Below are 17,401 nucleotides of genomic sequence, written 5' to 3'. Positions count from 1 at the left end.
GTACCCATCATGGTCAACAAAAGAGTCTGAAATGCAGCACTTGGATGCAATCTAAAAAACGACAGAATGATCTCTGTTTGTTTCCAAGGCAAACCATTCAATATCATGGTAATCCAAGGCTATGCCCCAACCAGTAATGCTGAAGAAGCTGAACTTGAACAGTTCTATGAAGACCTACAAGACCTTTTAGAACTAACACCCAAAAAAGATGCCCTTTTCATTATAGGTGACTGCAATGCAAAAGTAGGAAGTCAAGAAACACCTGGAGTGACAGGCAAATTTGGCCTTGGAATACGCAGTGAAGCAGGGCAAAGAGTTCTGCCAAGAGAACGCACTGGTCATAGCAAACACTCTCTTCCAGCAACACAAGAGAAGACTCTACACATGGATATCACCAGATAGTCAACATTGAAATCAGATTGATTATATATTCTTTGCAGCCAAAGATGGAGAAGTTCTATACAGTCAGCAAAAACAAGACTGGGAGCTGACTGTGGCTCAGGTCATGAACTCCTTATTGCCAAATGCAGACTTAAATTGAAGAAAGTGGGGAAAACCACTAGACCATGCAGGTATGACCTAAATCAAATCCCTTATGATTATACGGTGGAAGTGAGAAATAGATTTAATACACTAGATCTGATAGAGTGCCTGATGAACTATGGATGGAGGTTCGTGACATTGTACAGGAGACAGAGATCAAGACCATCCCCATGGAAAAGAAATGCAAAAAGAAAAATGGCTGTCTGGGGAGGCCTTACAAACAGCTGTGAAAAGAAGAGAAGCGAAAAGCAAAGGAGAAAAGGAAAGATATAAGCATCTGAATGCAGAGTTCCAAAGAATAGCAAGGAGAGATAAGAAAGCCTTCCTCAGCGATCAATGCAAAGAAATAGAGGAAAACAACAGAATGGGAAAGACTAGAAATCTCTTCAAGAAAATTAGAGATACAAAGGGAACATTTCATGCAAAGATGGGCTCAATAAAGGACAGAAATGGTATGGACCTAACAGAAGCAGAAGATATTAAGAAGAGGTGGCAACAATACACAGAACTGTACAAAAAAGAGCTTCACGACCCAGATAATCACGATAGTGTGATCACTGACCTAGAGCCAGACATCCTGGAATGTGAAGTCAAATGGGCCTTAGGAAGCATCACTATGAACAAAGCTAGTGGAGGTGATGGAATTCCAGTTGAGCTATTTCAAATACTGAAATGATGCTGTGAAAGTGCTGCACTCAATATGCCAGCAAATTTGGAAAACTCAGCAGTGGCCACAGGACTGGAAAAGGTCAGTTTTCATTCCAATCCCAAAGAAAGGCAATGCCAAAGAATGCTCAAACTACTGCACAATTGCACTCATCTCACACGCTAGTAAAGTAATGCTCAAAATTCTGCAAGCCAGGCTTCCGCAGTATGTGAACCATGAACTTCCAGATGTTCAAGCTGGTTTTAGAAAAGTCAGAGGAACCAGAGAGCAAATTGCCAACATCTGCTGGATCATGGAAAAAGCAAGAGAGTTCCAGAAAAAACATCTATTTCTGCTTTATTGACTATGCCAAAGCCTTTGACTGTGTGGATCACAATAAACTGTGGAAAATTCTGAAAGAGATGGGAATACCAGAACACCTGATCTGCCTCTTAAGAAATTTGTATGCAGGTCAGGAAGCAACAGTTAGAACTGGACATGGAACAACAGACTGGTTCCAAATAGGAAAAGGAGTACATCAAGGCTGTATATTGTCACCCTGCTTATTTAATTTCTATGCACAGTACATCATGAGAAAAGCTGGGCTGGAAGAAGCACAAGCTGGAATCAAGATTGCTGGGAGAAATATCAATAACTTCAGATATGCAGATAACACCTCCCTTATAGCAGAAAGTGAAGAGGAACTAAAAAGCTTTTTGATGAAAGTGAAAGATGAGAGTGAAAAAGTTGGCCTAAAGCTCAACATTCAGAAAACTAAGATCATGTCATCTGGTCCCATCACTTCATGGGGAATAGATGGGGAAACAGTGGAAACAGTGTCAGACTTTATTTTGGGGGGCTCCAAAATCACTGCATATTGTGATTGTAGCCATGAAATTAAAAGACGCTTACTCCTTTGAAGAAAAGTTATGACCAACCTAGATAGCATATTGAGAAGCTGAGACATTACTTTGCCAACAAAGGTCCATCTAGTCAAGGCAATGGTTTTTCCAGTGGTCATGTATGGATGTGAGAGTTGGACTGTGAAGGAAGCTGAGTGGTGAAGAATTGATGCTTTTGAACTGTGGTGTTGGAGAAGACTCTTGAGAGTCCCTTGGACTGCAAGGAGATCCAACCAGTCTATTCTGAAGGAGATCAGCCCTGGGATTTCTTTGGAAGGAATGATGCTAAAGCCGAAACTCCAGTATTTTGGCCACCTCATGGGAAGAGTTGACTCATTGGAAAAGATTCTGATGCTTGGAGGAATTGGAGGCAGGAGGAGAAGGGGACGACAGAGGATGAGATGGCTGGATGGCATCACTGACTTGATGGACGTGAGTCTGAGTGAACTCCGGGAGTTGGTGATGGACAGGGAGGCCTGGCGTGCTGCGATTCATGGGGTCTCAAAGAGTCCGACACGACTGAGCAACTGAACTGAATAAGACAATTTAGCCATTGCTATTTGAGGGCAATGGGCCAGTCACTGTGCTTATAACCAGGCTTTATGCAAGTGAGCTCATTTAATTATAGAACAACACTAAGAGGAAGGCGATATCATATGGATGAAGTTAAAGTCGCTGCACACTTTACTCAAGGTTTGACAGCTGATAAAGGACAGACCCGTGATTCACAGCCAAGATTTATGAACTAAGCTTTTCTGATTTCAAAGCCCACGGCCAAAGTTAAACACACTGGAAAGAGATGGTATAGTCAATACCTCCTCATGGAAACAATGAAAAAGTACTTCTGTTCATGGACATTAACCAAAGTATCTGAGCAAATGCAACTTAGATCTTGATAACGCTACTATATTACCCATCATCTGGAAATTTCTCTGGCAAGTTTAACATTTTATTAAATCTATACTTCCTTTGCTTACCCCAACGTCTGGCCAAGTTGACCTCTTTATGTCAATTATCTGAAACAGGAATAAAAACAGGAACTTTTCATAGTTTAATATTATTAAGCCTCATTATCTATTTCCTTGATAGTCAATAATATAACCATTCCACCAATGAAATCTGAAGGAACAGGGTTAGTCATATTTGTTTTTGATTATAAGTCTTTAAAAATTGGTAACCAAAATATGGTTATAGTACAGGCATTTAGTTACCCCATGTTTCTAGATCATGATAAAAAATGTAGAGTATCATGGATTATCCAATTGGCAAAGTAAGCATGTGCTTAAGGAACCAGCATATCAAGGACACCTGAGTAATGACAAAGGTTCCAGCTGTAATGAATGTTACAGAATTTGTAATCTGAAAATCTAGAAAGAAGCTGCTAAAATTTAAGCACTCACTTAAATTTGTCTTTGGATTTAACATTTTTCTGAAAATTTTCAGTATGCCAGGAGGCTTGGAAAGAAGCCACCTAAAACTTTCCAGTGCTTCAGATAAGAACACGGTTTTGGAAAATATAGAACATGGTTCTGGAAAACTGTTGAAAGTTTGTTAACTTACAGCAAATACTTTATGTTACCAAACACTTAAAAAAATATAGTATCTAATAATTTTTTTTCCAGAATAAAATGCTTCTGTAGTCTTACCTGTTTAGGAGTTTTTCCTTCCTGGTTACCTTATCTAAATAATAATGTAATAACAATCATTATGTAAACAATAATAATAATAATCTAAAAATAATGCCTCAGTTGACAGACAATAACTGCTTAGCCCACAAATATATCACTTTTGATAACTTTAGATAAGCAATTAGTAGTGATTTTTAATATTTAGTTCCCATGAACATGGTCCTAATTTACTTAACTTCTAATATGATGATCATATTTAGCCCCAGTGCAAGATCTTTTAATAAATGTTTGGAAAATAAAAATGCATCATCATACAAGGATTGGGAAGAACATTTTATTGCTAAGCATATCCTTGAACAAAAATGCAAATATGAAATAAAAGAGAAAAGGGAAAAAAAAGCAGTAACTTCACAACATCATAAAATAAATTTCTTAAGAGTTTGCTCATAAAACAACAGGAATATGATAGAAGCTAACATACAGGATGCACATGTTCCCATAAAATTGTCCAAATAGAAACTTACACTAAAAGGAATATAACAAATGTATTTTTACTCAAATAAAAAAATGCAAAGAAAGAAAGCAGGAAATCAGTTCACAAGACCTCAAGACTCCAAGAACAGCAATCTTTTACAGACATCGAGATATAATCAACTTCATATAGGTTGGGCCATTTAAGTTATCTAAAATCGTGCTCTGATACCTCTTTATAATCCTGTCTTTTCCAATGATAATAAAATAATCCAAAACTCTTAACACATTGAAATATCAGGTAATGAGGAACACCTCTTTCCATACACATTAGTAAAGGCTACCATCATTGAGATTGCATTTTTTGCCCCACATCTTTAAGATATTTTCTCAAAGTCAAATATTCATGCAACTTACAAAGACCAGCAAGAGTAGATTTCTAAATCTAAACAGCTGATTGATTTTCATCTGTACAAAAGAAACTGTATATATCTGACCCTCCAGAGGACACATTTCATTTTCATGTAAATACTTGTCTTGCTTCGTCTCTTGCTTTCGGGTTAGGTATGGCCACAGAACCAGTTTATTGTTTTACTGTACATTGTTTCCTCTTTTCAGAAAGAAAGACAACTAGAACAGAAATCAAACAAACGGAAATAAACAAAGGAAAGAACAGTTCTCAAAGCAGTATGTACACAGGTGGCTAAGGAACTATACCAGCAAAAATGTAGTAAAATATGTAAACAAAATCTGAGAAGAGTTTTTTTTTTTATTCTCCTTGACACAGTTAACTGTGACAAAACTAAAACTCACACTTTCTTCACATTTTAAGGTTTACTTTTTGTTGTTTTGTTATTTTCTTTGAAAACAACATTCTCATTCCACTTCAAGATTTTAACAGTTTTCCTGTTTCAGTCATCCCATCAAACATACCATGATAAATATATCTGTATATATATTTATTTATATATATTAAACTATTAAATTCCATTTTTTGTGTGTGTGTCACAGCAGCTTTATTCATTTGTTATTTATTTATCTTTAGAAAAGATGGGTGAAGGGAGACGTGAGCAAATGGAAGGATAGAGTTATCTGTAAATGTCAGGCTGGAAAATTAAATCACTAGGAAAAACATTATCATGTTGGGGGCGGGGGAAGAACTATGAGTTTTGCACTCTGTCACGCTGTGTTTGGCTTGTGTGACCTTTTGTGGTTCTATCACAAGTTGAACTCCCCTATTGTCTGTTTTGATTCTGTAACAGACTTCTTGTACTGTCTTTTCTCTTATATTCGCATGCATTTCGATCAGTCACAGATCCAGCCCACCCCCCGGCCCCCTTTCCTAGGAAAGGCTCTGTTTTAATTTGTGGGGCTATCTCCTTTACCTCAATTTGGCTGGGCTCATGGACAGGAACAATATTGTTAAGTGAAGCTGATAGCTCTGAGAAAGCCAGCCCTAACCACATCTGTTCAGGGTTTGGGTGGCAAATTCTGGAATTTGATCCTGAGGGACCAGCTTTTCCAATCAGAACCATCATCCATCCCATGATTTTGCTATGTGTGCAGCAAAGCCTCATATAGAAACAGACAACAGATTCTAGAAACACCACAACCTGATATGTAGAGTGAACACCATGGTAGCTTTTGAGTTCATATGGCAATAGTCTCTCTTACTTTTGTTTTCTGAGATTTTGTTTTTCTTCTTCTTATGTCCAATTATTTTCAAAAAATAATCAAATACCCAAAAGCCATTTTTTTCCCCTCAGATCTTGAAAAGTTACACGCACACTGGCCAGAACCAGATAAGGGTGGGGTTTTGTTGTTTTTAACTTTTTTTTCTTTTCTTTTTTTTGTTTTTTGTTTTTTACATAATTAAACAAACAAACAAACAAAAAAACCCATTATTACAGTCAAGCTTCACAAACATTATTACAGACTCACTTGGAGTTATGGAACAAGTAAGCCATGAAGTCTTCTACCTTGGGTGAAAGGTCCTCAAGAGAAGGAAGCTTCCAAGTCTGCGAAAAGTTGGGGGGCCGGGGGGGCGGGGGCGGGGAGCCACCTGCTCGCTCCAGCGTGCAAAAGTGTGTGCTGGCTGACACAGCAGGGCAGAAAGAACTTTCTGTCTCCGAGCGGCGACTGCGTCAAAGAAGCCCGTGGCTTGCGCCTTCTCGGTTACGTGCGTCTTGGTGTTCTGTTCACGAATGATTTTCCCCACCGGAGTCATGGTCCATACAGCCCCGTCTCCTAGGACAGTTCTGACCCCTGCGGGATGCTCAGGTTGCCAAGTACACGCGCGTCTGTGGGCAGAGGAACGACCCGGGCTCAGCTTCGCGCGCCGGGAGCGGCGGCCTGGCGCCTACACGTAGTACTCCTTGTCCTTGTTTTTCTGTTTCTTGTGGCCGCCCTTCGAGCTCGGTGGCTTCTCCTTGAGCAGCGTGCCGTTGCTCTGCGCCGAGTTGCTGATGTAGTTCCGCGTCTCGTCCACCTGGTAGGAGCCCTCGTCCCTGTTCCTGTACTTGTACATGGCGTACAGGAGGATCAAGATGCAGAGGGCGGCTGCAGCCACAATGCCGACGACCATCCCTGTTGTGCTGCTGGACTCGCGGATCACCTCTGAGGCCCCCGGGACCCGTCTGACTCCCGGCTCCGTGGGGTTTGCTGTGGGCACATTACGGAACATGGGGGAAGTAATTAGTGGGCTCTTCAGTTTGGTGCTGTCTAGCTCATAGGCAGTGGGCAACGGAAGCAAGACTAGATCAGGCTGGGGTTTGAGCTCACGGTTATTCATTTTGCCAGCTGGCAATTTGGGCACCATCCCAGACGAGGAGGAAGCTGTGAAGCGGATCAGCTCAGGGGACAAAGATGTGGTAGTAGTCCTACTAGTTTCGGAGGCTTTGTTAGGTCTAAAGTCCTTGGATTCCCACTTGGGCGCATGTGCTTTGTAGCCACCTTCGAAGATTGAAGTGGAAAGACTCTTATCTGTTACCAAGGAGAAGGTGGTGTAAAAATCTTCATCATCAGTAGGGGGCAGGTTAGAGTCAAAGGTTTCCCCTGAGCCATACCCAGATATCACCAAGCCATCATCATCACAACCATCGCTGCCTTGGTCCGACAAGCAAGGTAACCCCGCCTCAGAGGTCATAGACAGGGAATCTTTGGTGGTCTCAATAATGGTGAGGAGGGGGCGGAAGGTAGGGGGGAGTGTAATGGAAGGTGCACGAGTAGCAATAGGAGGGGTAGCTAAAGGGTCTTCTACAAGAAGAGGGATAACTAATTCACCTCCTGGGATGGAAAAGAAAAAAGAGAAACAGAATTAGTACATTTGTAGAAACACAAGTCACAGCCGTGCTCAGTGAATGCAGTTCATAGGTCACATCTCAGAAATGATGAGAGCCTTGGATGCACATCCAGACCCTCTCTACTTGCAGCCTAATCATTCTATGCTGATCTAGAGCCCATGGTATGCCTCTTGCCACCAAAACCTGAAATTCATAGAGTGAGGGCTTAGATATTTAAAGATACTCTCAAGTAATTATTTAGATAGAATTCAAATAGGCTTTTTTCCAGGATCTGCTTATGGGATGATGACATTTAACTACACCATTGCAGATACTCACCATCAATTGTGCATGTGTGTGTGTGTGTACATGAACACATGCATGTGATTAATCTGAGCATTTCTTTATTTTCTTCTTGTCGCTGCTGCTGCTAAGTCGCTTCAGTCATGCCCGACTCTGTGTGACCCCATAGACGGCAGCCCACCAGGCTCCTCTGTCCCTGGGATTCTCCAGGCAAGAATACTGGGGTAGGTTGCCATTTCCTTCTCCAAGGCATACATGCATGCTCAGTCACTTCAGTCATGCCCAACTCTGTGCGACCCTATGGATAGCAGCCCACCAGGCCCCTCTGTCCACAGGATTCTCCAGGCAAGAATACTGGAGTGGGTTGCCATTTCCATCTCCAATTTTATTCTTGGGTTTCTACTTATTTGCTCCCATTAGGATGAGAATGACAGATTTTCCATGTCACTGATATCAAGATCAAGGAACACAAAAGAGCTCATCTTCAGTATTTTATAAGTTACTACTTTTTATTTCACATTTATCAAGTGTAGTTGTCCTTTACTATAAGCTAAGTAAGGGGAACTTACAGAGGTTGAAAATGTTCATACAATAGGCCCATTTTGACTATGCTGTTCCAGAAACTCCTCTGACTATAAAACAACAACTTGCTTTGTATTGCTCTAATGTTATATTCATACATTGCTTTTATATTATATGCAATATACACTGAGCAGATACTAGATTTTAAAAATACCCAGGCTATATATCCATGACTTACTGGAAACTTACTTTTAGATCCAGAAATGTAGAGAGAGCAAAGTGAATTTTTAAGATCAGTGATTCTTATTTAGAGTAGTAGATATTTATCAGTTTACCCACAGACCTTGTTACTGCCCTTCTTATACTAGGACTAGGTCAGGAAAGGAAGGTCAGAAGAGTTCACTAAATTATAGTCCCTGGAAATCATGGTTATCACAAATATTCTGTGGTGGCTGTTACTCACCTAAATGTAGGGCCAAGCTTATTATTCCTGTATGTAAAGCAAGATAATCCTGTGTCTCCTTATAGTGTTATTTTCAAACAGAGAAAGAATCTCAGGAAGTCACAGTTCATGTCTTCTGTTAAATTTATTTGAAAAATTATTCCAACCATTGCTTTTAAAAAAATCTTCTAGCAGAGACGGCATGATGAGTCCCTGCCCCAGTTAATCTGCTTTCATCCATGTCAGAAGCTTTCATTCTCTGCCAGAGAAACTGAGTCAGAGAGCTTGGCAACAGTGTACCCGATGCGTACCATATGGAACGGAAGGCACAAGAGAGCGTGGGACCGTCCTTCCTGACCTACCCAACGATGTTACATATGTGGGGAACTAAAACAAGAACCTTTCTGAGAATCTCAAGATGATATTTTGGCCTGTGCTCTAAACCCCAAGCTTCTCTTCTAGCGCTCAGAGTTTGCAGCTATTGAGCAACCCATTTTTGCTCATTTGCAGATTTTACAAAGCTTCAGGCTTGCTTTCCTGGGCTAGCAGGCCTATGGTGTTTTTTTGTTTTTGTTTTTGTTTTACATTGTGACCATATATAATTCATATGTCTTGCAACTTATTTAATGCATAATTTACACACTTTTGCTAGTTTTTATAAGTGGAATTTAGAATACAGGCCCCCAAAGGTAAGCCAGTCTTAAAACTAACCCCGAGGTGCCTCCTTTTCCCCCTCTTCTTCCAGCCCCGAGTGTTATATTTAAGGTGATGGAAGCAGGCAGTTTTGAGTAAGGAAAGAGCAGTGAGAACAAAGGAGTGAAGGCACTTGCAGTCTGCTTAAAGATTCCCTTAGGATTGCTCAGAATGATGTTACTTGCCTCTGGAGGACAAGGCAGGATGTTCGTACCCATCTCACCCAGAACAAAGGTTTAGCACGGGTGTTCTTTTCTGGCACGAATACGGAGGGTCATTTGCCTTTTAGAGCAAGGATAAAAGTCAACCCAATATATATTAAGTGGAAAATAAACTGGGATAAAGGGCAAGGAATGACTGATTTGTTGGGAGGCAAAGTCCTGGGACAGATAATTGAATGCAAAGGCAAATTGTTAAGTAGGATGTGAGTGTCCCTTTACGTGAGGTGAAGATCACGGTCTTCCTGATTACAGAGTGGCATTCATCTGCATTTTTAGTGTGCCATCTGTGACACCCAACTGGAGTCTTAACGTTTGCCTGTTTCTTCCCCCTGTCTTTTCAGTTCTAGCTAAAGCTTCCAGAGTGTCTTTGTTGTTAAAAAAAAAAAAAAAAAAAAAAAAACCTACAACATCTACACACTGCTCATTCTGCAGTTGAATCGCTTCCACTTTCCTTTGCGTTTCACTTCTCATTCAACACCCTGAAGTGAGCATCTCTCTTGGAGCAGGAAAAAAAGTGAAAATCATCCTTTTCATGATGGGAAGGAAAGAAGGTCTGGAAGCTTACTAATTAACAAAGAGCTTCTAAAAGTTGATGGGGCCCTTTTGTGAAATGGTAAAAGCTTATTTCAAAATTAAAATGATGGGTAGGCTGGTGCAGAGTTTTAATAACAGCATCTGTTAAAACTGTAATCTTCAATTTTCTTGGCCATGCTACTAGTAATCCTAGTAGTAGTGATAAAAATGATAAATTATGCACCTCTTAGGGGCTTTTGAGCCTAAAACCTGGTAATGTTTTATCAATGAAATTGTAGAAACTTCCATAGCTCCCCTGCCCTTGCATCTCAAGGAATTGGAAGAAATGTCTTTAGTTTAAAAGGGAGTCCACTGGGGTATAGGAGTTGGTATTATAAAGGGGAATTAGAGTGAATATAGGTGGAAATTTTTAGATAACAGTAAACGGGAAAGGTGCCTGGGACAAGTATATGTCATTTTTATATCAAATTCTATATTTAAGATGGCTCTAGGGTCCAGACGAGTCCAAGGGCTCTCACATCATTTGAGATAAACAGGCGAGGGAAGTGTTTCTCCCATCATTAGATCCTTACTAGAAATGACTTTGACTGCAGAAGGCTATTTAAGATTTCATGTTTATTTGTGTTAATCCAAAGTGACTATCCTCAGAAATGTTGGAGCAGCTGATAATTTTTTTCACTGCCCAAAGACCATGAAGTCAGTGATCTCTCAGATGGCCATGCTTACAAAAGTATTCACAGAAGCAATAAGCTTAAAGTCATCAGGAGCTGCTGGCAGAGTATTACAAAACCTGTAATCCATCAAAACTCTCTTTTCCTATTCTGTCCCCAGAATTTTCCTTTGGTTTGGAATAAGAACTATCTGTTTTCCTTAAAGTTAGCATTTTAAATCAGGAATATATACTCTTTTTTGACAGAGTTGTGTTCTTCTTTAAACCAGAGAGATCACTAGGGATATAAAAGGTCTATTTTAGCCCTGAAGGCTGCCCTGCTTTTTTACTTTATGAGTGTATTTATAGATATATAATTCATGCATCTAGGGCTGATATTCAGCAAAAGGGGCTCTCTGCCATCGGAAAAGACAGTGTATTAAAAATTTAATAGAACTCTTTTGAACTGTGAGAATGTTGCAGGTTATAGTGATGTGGTGGGTCATCTCAAAACACAAGAAGAGAAGCAGAAAGTTTCAATATGGCTCCAACCTTTGCCTCTCTGGAGATATTTGGGTCTTAGAAGTCACAAAAATTTGAAGAACAGTGACACTGAAGAATGAGACTCTGGGAGAAGACGACATGCTCCAAGTCCTTAAATTTCTTTTTATCTGTGTTTAGGTTCTTTACCTCATCTCTTGTTTTCATTTTCCTAATTCTCTGCTGGGAAACTCACACACAGTGGGGAGGAGTCATTTTCCCCCACCAAATTAGTTATTGAATTGTATTCCTTTAGTCATTCGGTGCCACAGAAGTGTATATTTGTAACACATCCATATCTGGAAACTTGGAACCGTGAAGCTCTTCTTCAACCATCCTCAGGAAAAATAGTCATGGATAGACATGGCAAGTCCCTGGGGAGTAGACACCGGAAAAATTCAAGTGTCTCAAAGGGACTTAGCTTTTTAAATAGTATTTTAATGAGATGAGAATTTTTAGGCAGGACATTTTCCCCATACTTTATCTGAAATGGATTTGATTCTGAAAGGCTACAGAGTCTATTCTTTTCAAGATATGCCCAGATAAGATGAGCAATAGCCCCTTGATATCATTGTGTGGGTGTGCATGCTAAGTCGCTTTAGTCGTGTCTGACTCTTTGCGACCCCATGGACTGTAGCCCACCAGGCTCCACTGTCCATGGGATTCTCCAGAAAAGAATACTGGAGAGGGTTGCCATGCCCTCCTCCAGGGGATCTCCCCGACCCAGAAATCGAACCTGCATTTCCTGCATTGGCTAGTGGGTTCTTTATCACTAGCACCATCTGGAAAGTGTAAAAGAAGGAATGTCTTGTGGAGTTTTTCATCTGCATATTGATTAAGAGTTTTGCCTTTGAAATCACTCAGACTTAGGTTAGCATCACAGTTTTCTGGTTTACTAGCCCTATGAGTTGGTCAAATTTATTAAATTCTTTGTAAAATAGAAATAATAACACAGCTTACCTCAAGCCACCAGTGTAAAAAATGATTCATGTTAGTGTCACTTAAAATGCATGTTAATATTTAGCACAGAGATGACTGCTATTCTAATATGCTAGATATTAGTAATATTTCTATTAGGTATTTTGGGCCTATAAACACTGATACTGTTGATTACTTTTTTCTGACCATTTTTAATAAGAGTAGTCTCATGCTGAGCTGGAAGTATAACAATATAGGATCTAGATAATTAAGGCTATTTTTAATGCAGTGTTTGAAGAATGATTTATAATAACCCCACAAGCTTATATTTAAAAGAAATGACTAGCCTTATATCAAATGGACTTAGGCATCTTCAACAAAAACAAAATGTTCCAGTTAGATAAAATAGCACTCCATTTAGGAGGTTCTTAGTTTTACACCTAAACTATCATCCAGCACATCAAACAATATACACTCGTATAAACCAAGGCAGATAAAGCTCACTCACAGATGCTGCTGAGTTGAAAACATATCCCTTATCCACACTTCAGTTTGATATTTTTGCAATAGTAATACCAATCCTAAAATTCGAGTGAAGCAAGTAACTTCTTTATTTAAAAATTCTATAGCACTTCTTGCTGAGCTTATGTTTCCTGAAGTGCATAACTGATCCAAATACCTTTATGGGCAAGGGGTATTCTCATGGTAGAGTCACACAAATGGTAATACCTACCGAAAACATTTCCTAAGTAAAACTTTAGGTGTGAAAATCATCGTGTCTCTTCTTGAGAGACTCTTAGGATCCTTTTAAAGCTTACCTGATTAAATCCTTGAGAGAAATGGCAAATATTAACAGAAAGGGAAAAGGAAGGACAGACAGGGAGGAGGGGAGGTCGGGCGCTTACTGTGCATGGGTGTCTTTCACCGTAGTTAGTTGTATACTTTGGAAGGCAGCATTATCAATTATCATAGGACAATACTTAAGATACCTGAGATTCATGATGTCTCTTTTCTCAATCAGTCTGATTTTGTAGTTTTCAGTGATGGTGATATTTTAATCCTGGATAAAACAAACTCTACCATAGTCACTTGAGAGTATCTTATTTCCCCTGTGCTGAAGGAAAATAAAATCAGGGACTGATTTCCCCAAATGTTTTCTAAGGAGTTAAATTAGGATGTAATTACCACTAATTTAAACACTTGTAGCTAACTCAATTAATTTTCTTCTAGGGTACAGGCCTCCCATAGGTTGTATCTAATTTCACATCCCACTGTAGAGACTACCATTACTTTCAAAGCTTTAAAAGTTGGTTCAGGCAAAGAGGTCAGGCTTCCCTTGGATGGTAAGAACAATTTACCTATACCTTTCCACCAAGAGTAGGATTCACATCGATTATTAGGAGCAATTCAGCACAAAACATAACAGTGAAAATTAAGCAAATAGACACAAATGAAATAAAACATTTACTATTATCTTAAAAAATAATAGAGTAGAAAATAAAATCAACTTCAGGGCCAAAGTAAGCTAGAGGGAAAGAGAGCAAATAACATCAACATCAAGGCATTCACAATTAAGGAAGGACAGAAAGAAAAATAAAAGCAAATTAAAAAATACAGGTTGTTGTAGAGAAAATAAAGAAAGAAATCATCTCCATATAGACACAATAATTTAAAAAAAAGCATACTGTATTAATTTATAGTCAACTTACATCAACAAATTGCCCGCATGTTTTTTGGCATGAAAGAAAAATTTACAAAAGAAAGTTGTGTAAGAATGCTCTTGGACAAATAGAATTGCCACATTCTTGTAACTTGCTTTTTTTGTTGTCATTTCTTTTAAAACTTTTGAGCAAAATGTCTAATTTTCAAATATAATAATTTACAACAGAGGATGATACAGGAGGCAACAACACATACATCCACACCACATAACATGAAAAGAAAAAAAAATCTGCACTTTACCAATTTTTTTTACTTTCAGGGGCTTGGGAGGGCATATAAATTTTGAATTTGAAATTATTCTGATTGCAATGATTTAAAAAAAAAACTTAAAAATCCTGTTTAATTTTATAATTTGCCTTTTAAAAAAAATCTATGAATCTAGAGAGTTTTGAATGAATTTCTGCATTAATATAGGTTCTCAGATATATATTGAGTTTAAATCTTTTTGTCTTTTTTTTGACAAGTTTTAGAATTTCTTTAATTGAAGGGGATGGATGACAGCACATAAATTTGAACAATGCTAAAGAAAGGAGGGGGATGGGAAGGGAAGATGCAGAAAGGGCAGGGTCATATCTATGAGTGTACTACACAAGAGATGAAGATGATGGGAGTAAATGTGTAAGTGAGTCGCCATGTCCATGTAAGGGCGGCACGGAGTGATCTAGCTGCATTAGAGCTTCTGGCTGTAAGGAAGGGATGGGCAATATACAAAAACAAATGAGCCTACACATGCCCATCTACAGATATAAAGAACAGAACTCTAACACTGACAATCTCACACACCCTAAGCTGCAACTTCTTCAACATGCAATTATTCCAAAAGTCATTACAGTTTCATTAAAGATTTTCCAATAATAAAAACAGTTAAACTTTTGTCCCTACTAAAAGTAGCCAAGATACATGAAATAATAATAGTAATAATAATACTACTACTTATAATAATGATCAGAAGGTTAAAAGCAAAAACAAGGAGACTAGGTTTATGCATTCAAGTTGAAAAACTTCATCGGCAGCCACACAGCCCCATCGAGAGTTAGGGGAGGGGGTTAGAGATCTTCCTATGTGACTGAAAGACAAAGTTGTGCAGGGAGCCCACTGGCTGGGTCATCCATTACTTCCTTCTATAGGAAGGGTACTGTCTGAGTGACGTCACCCATCTTCCCCATGCCACCCATGGTGCGTGTGATTCTGGTGAGACTGGGCTTATGTGGAAGATGTGGCTGTGGGGATTCTGCAGCTGAAGTTGTTCCACATTTAAAGAGGGAGTGGGGGAAAGTTGCAGAAAACAATTCATAACTTTTTTTTGTCATAGTTTTGGATAAAACCAAATCTAAAGATCCAGCAATTAAAAAGAAACACATCAATATATATAGATAGATAGATATAGTACAAAAAGCACTGAATTCCCAAACAAGAAGGGAGCAAAGAACAAAAAATAATTTAAAGAAAAAAGTAGTTCACACACTTTCAGAGATGAACAACCAGATGCACACGCTGAGGAGGCACAGACAGAGCGATCAGGGGACACTTTTTTGTTTGTTGTTGTTGTTGTTTGTATTTTCTGGCTTATTGATTCCCCTTTTGGTGATAGCCAACATTAAAAACGAATTTTGCATTTTCTTTGAAAAAGAAAGTTTGCATTTTCTTAATTTTTTTTGTTTTGTTTTGCATTTTTTAAAAAAATAAAAAGGGCGTGCAGTCTGGATGTACGTCCTAAGTAGACATTTGAGAGAGAAAAAAAGAGGCTAAGACTGACAATGGGTAATTGTCTATTATCCTGTCATGGCAGGAATGCTAACCAAGTTAATACATGCTAAAAGTAAGTTGCATTTAGGGAAAATAGAAAAACAGAACAGCAAGCTAGGGTTGGGAAGAGGTCAGCAAGACAAATTTGAGAGCAGGAGAAAGGTATTGGATTTAGTTTCATGCCTTTCCAGTAGGGGCAGAGGGCATCCCAAGACTTCTTGCCAATTGCATTCTTGTAAGCGTGTGTGTGGATGTGCACTCGTGTGTTGGGCGCTGAAGTAGAGCCTGTACAGGCAGCAACTGAGGTAAAAAGCACACATGAGTTCATGGGTTCTGCTCTAGGAAACTCAGCCCGGATTCACTCACAGTCTCAGAAGGCACATTTTGTAAGACACAGAGGGGTCATCATTAGCACGGCTCCATGTACGTGTTCTTGGGCTTAGCCAAATTGACAGAGTACACGTGTGACAATTGTGGTCGTCAAATGTACCTGATAAATGGGGAGTTTGGAGCTTTTTCTAAGTAACAGGAGCAAACCCCCACTCTCCAGTCCTCTGCTCCAAAAGAGCGCAGTGCCACAGAGTCAGTAAGCTATAGGATCGTCAGGCAATGAAGGTAGCTTATTTGAAGGACATTGGGGGAAAAGGTGCCTGTCTCCTAGAGACTGCGTGGGAAACAAAATGCTCCATTCAACCTACAGTGACAGAAAGAAAAGAGAAAAGTGTGTGTGTGTGTGTATCTGTGTGTGTGTGTGTCTGTGTTTGTGTGTGTGTGTCTGTGTGTGTGTGAGAGAGAGAGAGAAGATAGTGTAGAAAGGATCATGGGGAAAGAGTTTTTAGAAATGGCCTCAGCCTCTACTGGAAGAGATCACAAGAATTACATTAAATAGTTTATCCCTGTGAGAACATTAATGGTCAACCAAGGACTGGGAAACCCGGGTAGGAGAACCACAGAGGTGAGACACTTGAGAGCATCTGGTTCTGACAGCCAATTCCAACTACTCCTAAGAAGATTTTGGGGGTGACTTTGACAAGTAGAATACATTTGTGAGGAGGAGTCAGACTTTTGTCCCTTGTGGGACGCCCCTTTTATTATTTTATTTTAAAATAATTATAGTAATGTGTCCCCATGGGTCAGTCCGTACCAAGATTTTTAGTCTCTGGTTTTATGCGAATTGTTATTCTAGGAACTTCACAAAGGACAGCTGGCGGTTTTAGGAGGAGGGGAAAAAATCCCAATAATATAGGGAAAGAAAAACCCTTGTTGCCATTCAGTTAATTTTTTTTGAATAATTATACTTTTAACATTGAATTTTATTGCATGACAAAACCCTATAAATGTTAATATTGCCTCACAAGGCATCAATTAACTTCTGTAGAACAAAGTTTTAATAACATTCACATGGGCTATTTTTTGTTTCACGGGCAATTTTGTAGGAAACATAAGTGATATAAATCTGAGATATGTCCAGGTATCATACTCCTGTAAAATGAGAGGTGTTTTGAAGAAGATCCATCAGCAATTTGAGTCTCCTAAGGTTTATACTGAGTAATTTACCTATTTCAAAATTGCCTGTTTTAAAGCTTATATAAGTAGGACACCATTGACTTTCTGGAAATCACTGGTTTAAACAACTGAAC

General features: G+C 39.2%; 1 protein-coding gene across 5 annotated transcripts in view; it reads right to left on the bottom strand.

The window, feature by feature from the left end:
• Positions 1–4,039: 4,039 nt before the first annotated feature.
• Positions 4,040–17,401, bottom strand: part of NRXN3 (neurexin 3) — a 609,682-nt gene continuing 596,320 nt past the window's right edge. For 2 of the 5 annotated variants that reach the window (XM_061429595.1, XM_061429596.1), the window contains one exon: positions 4,040–6,851. In XM_061429595.1, coding sequence (XP_061285579.1) covers positions 6,550–6,851 — 302 coding nt within the window. In that variant the 3' untranslated portion in view covers positions 4,040–6,549. Of the gene's footprint in view, positions 7,476–17,401 lie in introns of all 5 variants that reach the window. The other 3 variants (XM_061429593.1, XM_061429592.1, XM_061429594.1) reach the window with 2 other exon arrangements.

Source organism: Bos javanicus, chromosome 10, assembly GCF_032452875.1.
Source record: "Bos javanicus breed banteng chromosome 10, ARS-OSU_banteng_1.0, whole genome shotgun sequence".
Classification (NCBI taxonomy): Eukaryota; Metazoa; Chordata; class Mammalia; order Artiodactyla; family Bovidae; genus Bos; species Bos javanicus.
The sequence above is the reverse complement of the archived record's forward strand: the minus strand, read 5'-3'. Positions and strand labels throughout refer to the sequence as shown.